The sequence below is a fragment of the Microtus pennsylvanicus genome, chromosome 11 (genome assembly GCF_037038515.1).
Source record: "Microtus pennsylvanicus isolate mMicPen1 chromosome 11, mMicPen1.hap1, whole genome shotgun sequence".
Taxonomy (NCBI): Eukaryota; Metazoa; Chordata; class Mammalia; order Rodentia; family Cricetidae; genus Microtus; species Microtus pennsylvanicus.
Window position 1 is genome coordinate 59,034,761 of NC_134589.1, and position 14,171 is coordinate 59,048,931.

Here is a 14,171-nt window from a genome sequence, read left to right on the forward strand (position 1 = left end):
TTGGCTGAAGTTGCTTTCTGTTCCTAGGTTGACAATGTTTATCATGATTGGGTGTTTTATTTTTTCTTCCCCCAATGCTATCCATGTGATTGCTGATTTCCTGGATTATTGTGTTGCTTTTGTTTGTTTATATTAATGCACGTGTCTCTGTGTGCTTGTGGAGGTCAGGATGACTTGAAGTCATAGGTTGCCCTAATTGTTCTTTGATCGGAGACAGTTTTGACCCAGCCTTTGACTTTTTACTCTCTGCAAAGACTTAAGGGAACCAAATTCGTGTTTAAGAAATCTTTTTGTATGTAACTCCCTCCTCTCTAGAGGTCTTTAGAAATTCTGATTCCTTCAAACCTGTATCACTGTGTCTTCAATAGCCATGATTGTGGAGGCCTGTTTGAATACCCAGGGCTGTATGTAGACGTTCAAATTGATTTTGGGCAGAAAGCTTACAAACAGTTTTCTCTCAGAGGTTACTTACCTCTTGTACAGCCCACTATCTGAAAATAGTTTCTATGAATTTACCCCCACAACCACCATCTGTCTGTCTGTCTAATCTACCTGAGACAGGATCTAACTGTATAGCCTTGTATTTCTTATATAGTCCAAGTTGAGTGCTGGGATTCCAGACATATAGCTCTTGTACCCAGCTAGATTCTACCGTATGATTTTTTTCTAAAGTCTTTCACACAACCCCATGAGACAGTTTAGACAGTGTTACATGCTCAGAGCTGGAAGCTGCTGTGCTCTGTTGTGTTGTCCTTTTTTCTCCCAGTCAGTTTTGAATAATTCAAAATCTTAAAACCTTCAGAGAGCATCAGTGACTGAGTGACTGACATGCGTTTGAGGTTTTTTTTTTTTTTTTTTTTTTTTTAATTTCGAGACAGGGTTTCCCTGTGTAACAGTTCTAGCTCTTGGAGACCAGGCTGGCCTCGAACTCTCAGGGGTTCACCAGCCTCTGCCTTCCAAGTGCTGGGATTGAAGGCGTGTGCCACCACGGCCTGGCCATTTTCAGAGTTCTTGAGTTCGGAAAACTTCATTGTTCTTGAGTGAATGATCTTGCTCTGAACTTGTAGAGTTAAAACTCTCCTTGGAACCTGCTCTGTTTGCTTTTGTTTATTTCTGCTGATAAGTCAGTGCTTTTCTTATGACCCTTGTTTGTAGGAAGCCTGTGTTTGGTTTTGGAACTTGTAGTAAATCATTATCCTTGGTTTCCTACACTAAAATAATTAAATTTGAGTTATTTATTTATATATGTGTATATGTGTGCTCATGAGTGCACAGTACGTATGTGGAGGTCAGAAAACTTGGAGTTTGTTCGCTCCTTCCACCATATGGCTTCCAGGGAATGAACATAGGTTCTCAGGTCTGGTGGCAGGTACTTCTACCTGCTGAACCATCTTTCAGCCCTCTAAAAATTTTAATGTATTGTCTGTGTACTAATTTTTAAAATATCTTATGATTTTCTCCTTGGTTCTTTTAAGTCTAAGGATTGTTATTTCTAACTTCAGAGAAATGATGTGTTATTTCTTAGGATATTGCCCATTACCTGTCATGGTGGGTATTTTTTTCATACCTGTGTTCTGATGCTCTGAAAGTGATTAAAGACCTCTGGTGGTATTCTCTTTTGGTCAGGTTCTCTGTGCTCTGTAAATGGAGACTGCGCTTCTGTTTCCTAGCCTCCCAGGCCCGAATAATCACACAGAAACTATATTAATTACCACACTGTTTGGCCAATGGCTTAGGTGTATTCCCTAGCTAGCTCTTACATATTTATTAACTCATTCTATTAATCCATGTATCGCCACAAAGCTGTGGCTTACTGGTAAGGTTCTGGCATCTTTTTCCTTTGGCAACTACATGGCATCTGCCTGACTCTGCCTTCTTTCTCCCTACATTCTGTTTAGTTTTTCTGGCTAGTTATAATTCTGTTCTGCCATAGGCCAAAACAGCTTTATTAACCAATGGCAATAAAACATATTCATAACATACAGAGGGGAATTACACATCAGTGCTCTTAACTACCTACCTGTCTTTCCAGCCTGATATGTTTATTTTAAAACGAAGGTTTTATTGCTCCCCTAGCTGTCTCTAAAACAAGAAAAGTAGACAAAGAAGCAAACAACAATAAAACAAAAATAAAAATACTCCCTAACCCCCCCCACTAGGTTAGTGGTTCTCAACCTGTTTGTCACAAACCCCACAGGGGTCACATATTGGATATCCTGCTTATCAGATATTTACCTTATGGTTCACAGCAGTAGGAAAATTATAGTTACGAAGTAGCAATGAAATAATTTTTTGGTTGAGGGTCACCACAACATGAGGAACGAACTGTATTAAAGGGTCATAGCGTTAGGAAGTTTGAGAAACACTGCATTACATCAACACCTTTTGGTGTCTGTGGGCATCAGGCACACACATGGCACAAAACATACATGTAGACAATATCCATACACACACACACACACACACACACACACACACCCCAAATTCTTCTTTTGGTTGTGGAAGAAACTAGGACTCTTAACTAGTAAGTTGATTTTTCTGGATTTCAGCTTCATTTGTAAATAAACATGGATCTAAAGAGACAGCCTCTGTGTTTTTGCAAGCTAATTTGTTTTGAATTTACTACTGGAATGCCTTCTTTCTTTTCCTTCCTTCTTTTCTTTTTTATTTTGAGATAAGGTTAAAGCCTAGGTCTAGCCTTTGCTGTCTTGGAGTTCCCATGCAGGCCAGACTGTTTCTGAACTCAGAGATCTGTCTGCTTCTGACTCTTAATTATTGGGATTAAAGGCATGTGGTATCACACCGACCTTTTTGGTTTGGTTTGGTTTTGAGAGAGGCCCTAGACTGGCCTGGGTCTCAGTATGTATCTCAGGCTAGCCTCAATTTGACTTGCCTTGGTCTCCTGAGTACTGGGATTACACATACTCACTCTGAGACTAGATACATGAATTTGATACTTATCTATGTGAGTAATATAGATTGGGACTTATCATATTATTAGAGAGATAGTTAAATAGACATTGAAATTTTATTTTGAATTACTTATTTTTAACAATAATAATTAAATGTTGAGCCGCTAAGATGGCCAGATCTGACAACTTGAGTTCAGTATCCAGAACCCACATGGTGGAAAGGGAGAATTGATTGTCACAGATTGTCCTCTGACCTTCACATGTAAGCCATGGCATGTGCCCAATCTGCTCCCATTTCCACAAGAAATACATGTAAAAAATTTTAAATAAGGGATTGGAAAGATGGCTCAGTGGTTAAGAGTGCTTGCTCTTTCACAGGATTGGAATTAGCGTCAAGCATCCACATCTATAATTCCAGTTTTAGAGTTTCCAGCACCTTCTTCTGGGCTCTGAGAGTATCCACCTACATGTGTATGTGTACACACACACACACACACACATACATATGTAACAGGCACTGGCCTGGTGATCGTGGCACATGCCTTTAATCCCAGCACTCAGGAGGCAGAGGTAGGTGGATCTCTGTGAGTTCAAGGGCAGCCTGGTCTACAAAAGCTAGTTCCAGTACAGCTAGGACTGTTACACAGAGAAACCCTGTCTCAAAAAAACAAAAAAAACAAAAAAATATATATATAAGTAAACAAACAAAAAACAAAACAAAAACAGGCACATATACATAAAGGAAAACAAATCTTACTAGAAATGTTTAAAATGTTGGTGAAAAATCGACTCATTAAAGTATTAAAATTGTCATTGCTGTTTGTTTTATACTGGTTCTTAATTACTTTGTTTAACTTTGTGGTGCTATTCTTATTTGTAGTTAATAGTTAACTTACAATTATTTTAATACCAGGAGTTTGCAGTCCCTGACTATCGCTCTTCTCATATTGAAGTTAGTCAGGCATCACAGCTTTTGCAGCAACAGCAGCAGCAGCTTCGAAGACGACCTTCCTTGCTTTCAGAATTTCACCCGGGTTCTGACAGGTAATGGGCTTTCTCTTATGTTTCTCCTTAGGATTAATTAAATTACATAATTTATTATTTTTAATTTTTTTCTAACACCTGCAACTGGTCTTTTATACAGTTTGTGTTTTGAGTTCTTGTATTGGTTTTCTTTGAACTCTAGAGCCTCCTTTGTAGTCTCCCTTGTGCTGGTGGATTATAACACCTGGCTCACATCTGTTTTTTGTTTGTTTGTTTTGTTGTTCCATTATCTGATTACATTTTTAATGAAAATTTACTTGCTTTACTTCATTTATGTATATGGGAGTATGCCATGTATAATGGTTCATGTTTGTAAGTCAGAAGACAACTTGGTGGCAGGGGTCAGCTTTCTACTTTTACTTTATGGATCTTGGAAATCAAACTAAGGTTTTCAGGCTTGGGGCACTCACCTTTATCTGCTGAGCCATATCTCTAGCCTCATTTTTTGTTTATTTTGAAACAGGATCTCACTTGTAGTCTTGGCCATCTTGGTATCAATCTCCCAGAGATCTGCCTGCCTCTACCTCCTGAGGGCCACTATGCCAAGCCCATTAGTAAAGTTTATCCTTTCAGAATTACACACACACACACACACACACACACACACACGCTGTATTACTGTTTTCTGGTTACTTTCTTTTTTTCCCCCCTATTTCTCTCCCATTTCTGCTGGCCCCTTCTTCCTGCAAATTACTTTCCCCTACTTACTAGTTTGCTTTTGTTTTGTGTTTCATAATTTTACTAGTGCCATCTGTGTGACTAACTTTCAGACATGTGGGTTCCTGAGTAGGTATGCAACTAGATACTATGCCTCTCCCAGAATCTGTTGGTTGCTTTTAGATCAGTAGTGTGTCATAGGCTACCATGAGTCCTTTCCCCTTCTATATCTGACTGTTAGGAGGACCGGTCTTCTGTGGACCCAGTGCCAGCATACAGTGTTGCTGTGAGTTTGTGGTTGCCATGACTTTGTCATACTTGGAAGGTGGTGTTTTGTAGCCCATTCCCATCCTCTGGCTCTTGCATTATTTCCATCTTCTCTTCAACAGTGTTCTCCAGACCTTAGGGGGGTGATGTAAATGTCTTTATTCTCACATTTAGTGCAGCCATGGGTGTTCCTGTTTGCCTTTCTTTGCTGTAAGAAGAGGACCCTCTGTTTAAGCCTTTGTCTGTGGGTATAAACAGCTATTTAGGAGATGTCTTGATTCTAAGTCAGTTCAGGTAAATGGCCACTTTAGGTTCTCCTAAACCAGACATACAGTATTGAGAAATTCCTTTTGTAGAGCAAGTCCCAGATCCATTTAGGGAGCCGTTGGTCTTGGGGCCAGAGTTCAGAGTTTGGGGATGGAGGGTTGAGGGGAGCTGGGAGATTAAAGAAGATGTACAGAGTGGCTGACAAATGATACATAGGTTATTATAAGCAAGAACATGCACTCTTGGTTCCAAGGACTATAATTTTATAGAGAATCACACAAGTGGCTTCTTTCCAGTACTGGTTACATAATGAGTTATATAACAGTCACCTTTATTGTTTACTCATAATTGTTTGAACATACTGTAGAAGTAGCCAATTGAACTAAGTCATTCTGATGTCCACATCAGTGCCATGTTACCTAAACTCCTTTCTGGCTCTTATAGCCTCTTTTCCCTTAGTTGTTATCCCTGCAATACTACTGCTACCATCTCACTAATTAACACTTCTTGCCTAACAGGTTGATATAGTTTGTAGACTCTCAATGTCTTTACCCTACAGTTCACCTGCATTGCATCATCTGGCACCATGAGATCAGCCAACAGAGACGAATCTTCCAGGCCAGTTTCAACTTGATTTCTCTATACTTTGTATCCAAGGTTTATTATGTCTACAGCAGTAGGGTCATATCAGCTAGTTTTGGTGGGTAGCCAAGAGAAATGGCAATTGTTTTTGTGGCCTCCGGAGCCTCTGACCATCTCCTACAAAGGCATCCCACATTTGGCACTGGAGTTTTTGTTTATTGCTGCTTGGACCTGCATTGTTTAGTCAGTTGTCATTGTCATCTCCTCCTCCTCCCCCCCACTCCTCCTCCTCCCTTTTTGAGACAGGGTTTCTCTGTGTAACAGTCCTGGGTGTCCTAGAACTTGCTTTGTAGACTAGGCTGGCCTCAGACTCACTGAGATGGCCTGCTTCTGTCTCCCCAGAGCTGGGGTTAAAGGTGTGCCCTACTACTGTCCAGCTGCCTTGCCTAGTCTTAAGGCTACCTTTAGACTTTTCCTTTATTTCCTTTTTTGATTGATAATTGGTTAACTTGTGTTTTTCTCATGCCCTCTTTATTTTATTTGACCTTTTCCCTTCATCCCCAATCCCTTGCCTCCTTCATCTCCATTCCTCTCTTTGTTGATACTTTTTCACTTTCAGTATCCTCCCTCCCCCATGTACCCTATATAGTATTGTCTTGCTTGTCTCCCAGTGACTTCCACACCATTGTTCCCATTCTGGTTTCTTAGGTACTCCAGATAAACACACAAAAGACTTAGGGCCAGGATCTATATATAAGAGAAAACATGTGATTTTCATTTTTCTAAGCCTTGGTTACATCACTCAGTATGATTTCCAGTTTTATCCATTTTCCCGCAATTTTCTTTCAAATCTATTTACTTATTTGGTTACATCACTCGGTATGATTTCCAGTTTTATCCATTTTCCTGTAATTTTCTTTCAAATCTATCTATCTATCTATCTATCTATCTATCTATCTATCTATCTATCTATCTATCTACTATCTATTCGAGACAGGGTTTCTCTGTAGCTTTGAAGCCTGTCCTGGAACTAGCTCTTGTAGACTAGGCTGCCCTCGAACTCAAGAATCAGCATGCCTTTGCCTCTTGAGTGCTGGGATTAAAGGCGTGCACCATCACTGCCTGGCTTTCCTGCAAGTTTTATACTTTCATTTTTCTCCATAGTCGCATACACTTTCATTGTCCACTGATCAAACAATAGACATTTGGGCTGGCTGTGTTTTCTAACTATTGTGATAGAATTTCAGTGAATATGGATTTGGAAGTGTCTCTGTTGTAGGGTATAGATTCCCTAGGGCTTATGCCCAGGAGTGGCTAGTTCATGTGTTAGGCCCATATCTACTTTGTTGAGGAATCTCCAGACTGATTTCCAAAGTGGCTGTACCCACCAGAGTATAGAGTGCTTAAAAATTTTATATGTGTGTGTGTATATTCAGTAAATGTGTAAATATATTTAATAAATATATAAATAAATATGAAATAATATATATGTTTATATGATGATAAATCCATTTTATTAATAGGCTTGAGGGCTAAGGAGGTCAGTAGACTCTAATGTCCTCACTAGGCTAGATGTCCCTGGTCGTTTTTATCCCTAAACATTTCATTTTCACTTTTTTTTTTAAAAAATATTTATTTATTTATTATGTATACAATATTCTGTCTGTGTGTATGTCTGCAGGCCAGAAGAGGGCACCAGACCTCATTACAGATGGTTGTGAGCCACCATGTGGTTGCTGGGAATTGAACTCAGAACCTTTGGAAGAGCAGGCAATGCTCTTAACCACTGAGCCATCTCTCCAGCCCCATTCATTTTCACTCTTAATGTTGTTGATTTAAAAGTAAATTTTATTAGGGTGCTTGATATCTCTCAGTGGTATAGTACTTGACAGACAAGCTTAAGGCCTTCAGTTCCATCTCCAGCACAGGGAAAAAAATCATTGTGTATATTTATGTAAAGGATGTTACAGAAGAGTATGTATGTAGATAATGCAAAGGACCCTGCACGAGAACAAATTAACATAACCACTGTCTCCTCTTGTGGTGGCAAGAAGCTATTCTTGTACCATTTAGCAAGAATCCCAAATGCAGGAACTGGAGAGGTAGTTCAGAGGTTAAGAACACTTGTTGCTCTTGCAGAGAACCCTGGTTAATTTCCTAGCACCCACCCATAACTCCAGTTCCAGGGATCCCAGTCTCTTCTTGCGACAGCCTTGAGTACCAGCTATACAGAGGTGCACATGCAGGCAAAACACTCATGCGTATTAAGTGAAATAAATAAATTTTTTTTCTGTTGGTATTTTCAAGACAAGAGTCTCACTATGTAACTCTGGCTGTCTTGGAACTCACTACGTAGTCCAGGTTGGCATTGAACTCACAGAATTCTTCCCGCCTGCTGCTCCCAAGTGCTGGGATTAAAGGTATGCGCCACTACCACCCAGTAAATAAATCTTTTAAAAAATACTGTATTGAAAAAAACTAATTCCAAATAAAGTATAGTTCGTTGTGTGATGTTTTAGCTCTTGGCTTTTCTGAGGAGCCCACCACCCAGCTCCCAAATAAATCACACATGGAGGTTATGAATGCCCAGTCTTAGTTTAGATTGTTTTTTGCCAACTTTTCTTAAATTATCCTGACTACCTTTTGCCTTCATGCCTTCTCCTTTTCTTACTTCCGTATCTCTTTCACTCTTACTCCTTGGCTAGCTAACGTCCTCCTCTCCTTTTTTTCTCGCTGCTCCTTTTTTTCTTGTTGTTTCTTCTGTTTACACTCTCTGCCTGCCAGCCCCATCTGTCCTTGCTCCTGCCTCACTATGGGCCATTCATCTCTTTATTAGACCATCAGGTGTTTTAGATAGGCAAAGAATCACATCTTCACTGAGTTAAACAAATGTCACATAACTTAAAATAATATTCCCCAACAACAGTTTATCACCTTCATTCCTAGTGCATTAGCTATTTGGACTTGCCCATCCATTATATCTGCTGTTTTGTAAGTTCTGATTGTGTCTACTTTTCCCTCCCTCTGTCCCTCCCTCCCTCCGTCCCTCCCTGTTTTGTTTTGTTTTGTTTTTTTGAGACAGGGTTCCCATTTGTAGCCCTGTTTGGAACTTACTCTGCAGACCAGGTTGGCCTTGAATTTACAGAAATCCCCCTGCCTCTGCCTAAGTGCTGGGGTTAAAGGCGTGTGCTACCATGCTTTGTTTTTTATTTTGTTTTGGGTGTTTTGCCTTTACAAGTGTCTGTGTACCACATGTTTGTAGTACCTACAGAGTCCAGAAGAGGGCTTTGGATCTTGTAGGGCTGTAGTTACAGACAATTGTCAATTGAGATGTGGGTGTTAAGAATCAAACTTGGATTTTCTAGAAGAACAGCCACAGAGTCCTCTCTCCAGCCTAGTAACAGAAATCTTAATGGGTGGCTAGTGGGAAGTGGTATCGCAAAGTCATTTTGATTCAATTTTTTTTCTACGAATTAATAATATTGGATGCTATTTCACATATCTCTTGGCAGTTTTGTTTATTTTTTTATTGTTTGGAAAAATATTTGTTGTGTTTCTTTTGAGATTGTGGTTTGTGTGTAGTCATGTGAAAGTAGTGTATGGAGGTTAGAGGTAGATGTCAGGTGTCTCATGTATTTGCTTCCAACTCCCTGTCCCCAGGCATATGGATGTAGGTTTTTGAGTGAGGTAACAGGGTCCTAGTTGCCAAAGCGTAGAACTTGTTTGTTTTCTGGACAAATGTACATGAATACTATATTCCTTTGGCCCAGATAGCTTTGTGGAACTGGGTATTGGTACTCACATCTGGAGTTCCTTCTCCTTCATGGCAGATTTCTGGATTTCTTTGAGTGCATAAGGGGCAAACTTTTTGAAGCCACTTGAATCACAAGAACCACTTGAAGTCATGTGATTCTGATTATTGATGGGGCATTCTCAGGTCAGGAATTTGATGGCAGAATGGCCCTTCTTTCTACCCTTCTTTGCTTTAGTCATTCCGCTGGTACCGAGTTGAAACTCTACCTACTTTAGTTTTTGAGATGGATTCTCTCACTGAAACTGGAAGTCCAGCAACCTACCCATTTCCTAGTTTTGTAAATGGGTCCTAGGGATCTTAACTCAGGCCCTCAGGCTTGTGCAGCAGGTATAATTCGATGAGCCATTTTCTTAGTCCCAGGTGATTAAATTTTCTTTTGGGTTATTTGAATTTTTAATGAAGTTTGGATATCAGATAACATTTCTTTCTAGTTTACTGTTTTACTTTATTTGATTTGTTCAGCAGAAACTTAAAAACAATTTTTAAAATTGATTCTTGGGAATTTCACATCATGTTCCCCAATCTTGTTCATTTTCCAGTCTCTCTATATCTTCCCCTCATCTGCATAGTGTCTTCCCCCAAAGAAAAATTTAAAGAATCTGTTAATTTAAAACAAACCAAAAAACCAACTTCGATCCTCCATTTTTCTCGCCACTCCAACACCCCTGCATTTGTCTTAGTGGCATTGGGAACTGTGGTGTATCATACAAATGTTCATTGTAATGAGTTGTTGGTTTAAGACCTGGCTTCTGGTACATCGTTAACATTGAACCCTTACTGAAAATCCTCCCGGATATCCCACAATTGCCCTGAGACTAGGACATCCCTGTCCATGGTTTTACAGGACCAGTCCCTTGTACTCCAGCAGGTCATAGATGGGGTAAGTGCTGGGGAGGTCCACTCAAAGCCCTGGATGTTGGTCTGGCTGGGTGGTAGCTGATTTGGTCAGTCCGGGCTGCTGGGGCCTCCCCACTCAGGCGAGGGATAGAGCCAGCTCTTCTATGCCCAGGATGTCAGGTGGGCTCTCCCATGCCTGTGATTAGGGGTGGCATCATTCCAGCTCTCCTGTGAGGAGTGGCACCAGCTCCTCTGCTGCAGTGGCCAGTGAGGGGCAAGGCCAGCTCTCCCAGGGCCAGCATAGGGGCATGCTGGCTCAGCGCAGCCCTCAAATTCAACACACATGGTTCTTTGGGTCCCCTGTGGTACTTGTGACATAGAGATCAACACAGACCCTAGCTGCAGCAGGACTGTGGACCCTGACGTGACCCTTATTAGCAGCTCAGGCCTAGAGATCAGCCTGGCCCCGGTGGCAGGCTATCCATACCCAGATAAGTATGGTCCTCATGGCAACATGGCCCTTTCACACCAACATGGTCTCAGGTGGCTGACCAGATCCCAGGCATCTGCAAGACCTTTGGTAACAGGAACCATGGGCATTAGTTCAGACTCTGGCTGCTGTAGGGTCATGGACCCAGATAGGGCTCTCAGCAGCAGCCCGGACCTGGATGACAACTGTGATCTGGGGTGGCAGCTCAGGCCATACAGGTCGGCATGGTCCTGGCACACCAACATGGCTACTGGTGACAGCCAGACCCCAGGCATCTGTGTGGCTTTTATTGACAACACAGGTCATGGACATCAATACTGATGATACCTGGCTGAGGTAGGAATGTGAACCCAGACAAGGTTCTTGGCAGCAGCCTGGCCCCGGGTGGCAGTGTAGGCTACTCCTATTGGCAGTGGCCCTGGCAGCAGCATAGCCTTTGGACATTGATATGGCTTCAGGTGGTGGCCCAGATTCTGGGGCATCTGTGTGGCCTTTTGTGGGAAAATGGGCCATGAATATTAACACAGACTCTGGTTAGGGTAGGATCACTGAACCAGACATGACCCTCAGCTACAGTTTGGACCCATGGCACTGGCTGGAAGAACAGACCAGTCGGAAATGCCTGGGCCCTGTGGCGGCATAGCCCTGGGTTACCCATGTGGCTATTGGGCATAGGTGGCAGCCCAGACCCTGGGGCATCTGTGTGGCCTATGGTGGGAATGTGGGCTGTGGATAGCAACACAGACCATGGCTGGGGTAGGACCACAAAGACGGATATGGCCCTTGACACAGACCAGGCTTAGACGTCACTATGGTCCTAGGTGGCAAGCTGGCCACCCACATTAGCCTGTTCCTCACCGCCTTTGCTTCTTCAGTTCTACCTCTTCCTAAAGCACATGAAGCAGTCCGCTTCTCTTTCTCTCCCTTGTGTTTGTTCATCATAGTGGTGTCTACCCTCCCAATGTCACAAGGCACCAGGTGGGTCTGAGCCTTCGGGTATATTCCGCCAGTCCGGAGACTTGAGGACCAAGGTGACCCTGTGGCTGTCTTTCACTTGCCTGGGCTTTGAGGACCCAGGTGGGCCTCCAGCAGAAACTTCTGAGTTTGATATGAATCTAATTTATTTATTTTTGCATTTGTGGCCTATGATTTTGTTATGTTAGAAAAAAATCCTTGCCAAGGCCAAAGTCTGTCTTAGAGTCTTCCCACTGTGTTCTCTGGGATGTCATAGTTTTCAGCCTTGTTTAATTTTCTTTTATCTTTAGTTTATTCTTCTATATTGTGTGTAGAAATTCAGGTTTTTCAGCATGATATACCAAAGAAACTATTTTTTCCCTGTTATGTATGACCTCTTGTTATGCTTATGAAAAATTAGAACCCCACGTGTTTTTGGCCTTTCCCTTTTCTTCTGGTAATCTGTTAGTAAAATTTTCAGCCAATACCATGTTACTGTTTCTCTTTTTAAATTCAATATACATGAGTGTTTTGTCTTGATGTTTGTCTGAGCAACATGGGTGCAGTGCCTATGGAGGCCAGAAGAGGACTTTGGATCTCCTGGAACTGGAGTTGTAAACCGCCATGTGAGTGCTGGGAATTGAACCTAGGTCCTCTGAAAGATCAGCCAATGCTCTTAACCACCAAACCATCTCTTTAGACCCTCAATTGTTTGTTTTGATTATTATATCCTTGTAATATAATTTTAAAGCATTGAATGTATATAGTGCTTTAGGTCAGTGGTTATCAGCCTGTGGGTTATGACCCCTTTGGTAAACCTCTGTCTCCAAAAATATTTGCAGTATGATTCCTAACAGTAGCAAAATTATAGTTATGAAGTGACAACCAGAATATTTTTATGGTTAGGGGTCATTGCAACGTGAGGAACTGTGTTAAAGGGTCACAGCAATAGGAAGGTTAAGAACCACTGCTTTAGGTAAGATGGACATTTAAAAAATACTCTACTGATTATCCAGTGAAATGGCTCAGTGGGTATTGGTGTTTGCTTGCCTAGCCAGATGACCTGAATTTCCGTTATGCCACCTGGTTTCTCTGCAGCTGCATGAAGGAAGGCCATTTATAATGTACCAATTTGTACAGTAATAGGTTCTCTAGGCGTGCTTTACATGTCTGTCATAGTGGACCAGGATTCTCAATAAAGGTTGTTAGAATGACAGAGTTTCCCCCTTCTTGCTCCTGCATAGTGTGGAAAGTAAGAAAACCATGCCCATTACAACTTCTAGCCCCAGAGCAAACAAGCAAGCACATTGCCTTCAACAAGACAATGGCAGGGAAAATGTTCTTGGACAGTTTTGCACTGAAGAGAAGGTCTGAAGTAGGCTTCCACAGTGCCTTTGAGAAAGCAGAGGGACACAATACTTGATAAATTATTAAAGTTCAAGGATAAGGAAAAGACTAGGAATAATCCAGGTTCTTTTCAGGGTGGAACTGTGTCTGGTTCTAAATTTGAATAGTGCTCAGTTAGTGGCAAGAGATAATAAAGCAATAGCTTAAATTCTGAGAAAAAGAAATTAAGATCCAAGAATATTATACCAGACAAAATTAAGCCTTAAAGCAACAGGCAGGTATTTTTAGACATGAAAACACTGAGCATCCAAAACTTATTATAGAATTTGTAGGCGATGAAATCCAACTAAACAAAGAATGAAAGCTGTGGTAAAGGACTGATAGTTATAAGCCTGTGTAAATTTTAAAAATCCACATTATGCAATGTTAAATATTAAATTAAAATTTAAATGGTGGATCTCTAACACATGGAAATATTAAACGTTGATAGAATAAAAAATGCGCACAGATTACAAATACCTACAAGTAAGGTATCTTTAAAATCTTGTCTTTGAAAAGTGTGCACACAGTGATTTTTTTCTCTAAAATAGAATTTTAAGGTAACTCTTTAAACATCACCTTAGTGTTTTTCATAATTCTTTACCTTGCCTTCTAGTTTATTTTTGAATATTTTTTATTTTTAAAATTTATCATTATGATCATCTTCAGTTCTATCTTCTGTTCTTCTCCTTTATTGGGTGTGCTTCACCTGGTTTTGATAAATCTCACAGGCAAGAGTTGTTAGAAGTAAAATGTATTTGAATGTTACACACACACACACACACACACACACACACACACACACACACACACACACATTCTCTCTCTCTCTCTCTCTCTACCTGAATGGTGACATTAAAGGTGTGTTCCACTCTGTCTGGCATCTGTGGTAGGTCTAGTACTTTTTGTGTGCTAGGTAAGCATTCCGTCAACTAAATCTATCCACAATGGCAAGTTACAC

The 14,171-nt window shown here is 41.0% G+C and overlaps 1 protein-coding gene across 34 annotated transcripts in view; it reads left to right on the plus strand.

The window, feature by feature from the left end:
* Positions 1–14,171, plus strand: part of Ncor1 (nuclear receptor corepressor 1) — a 151,501-nt gene that overhangs the window by 23,030 nt on the left and 114,300 nt on the right. For 33 of the 34 annotated variants that reach the window (XM_075992178.1, XM_075992177.1, XM_075992174.1 and 30 more), the window contains exon 3: positions 3,826–3,956. In XM_075992178.1, the coding sequence (XP_075848293.1) occupies positions 3,826–3,956 (131 nt within the window). Of the gene's footprint in view, positions 1–3,825; positions 3,957–12,431; positions 12,451–14,171 lie in introns of those variants that run through there. The other variant, XM_075992197.1, reaches the window with a different exon arrangement.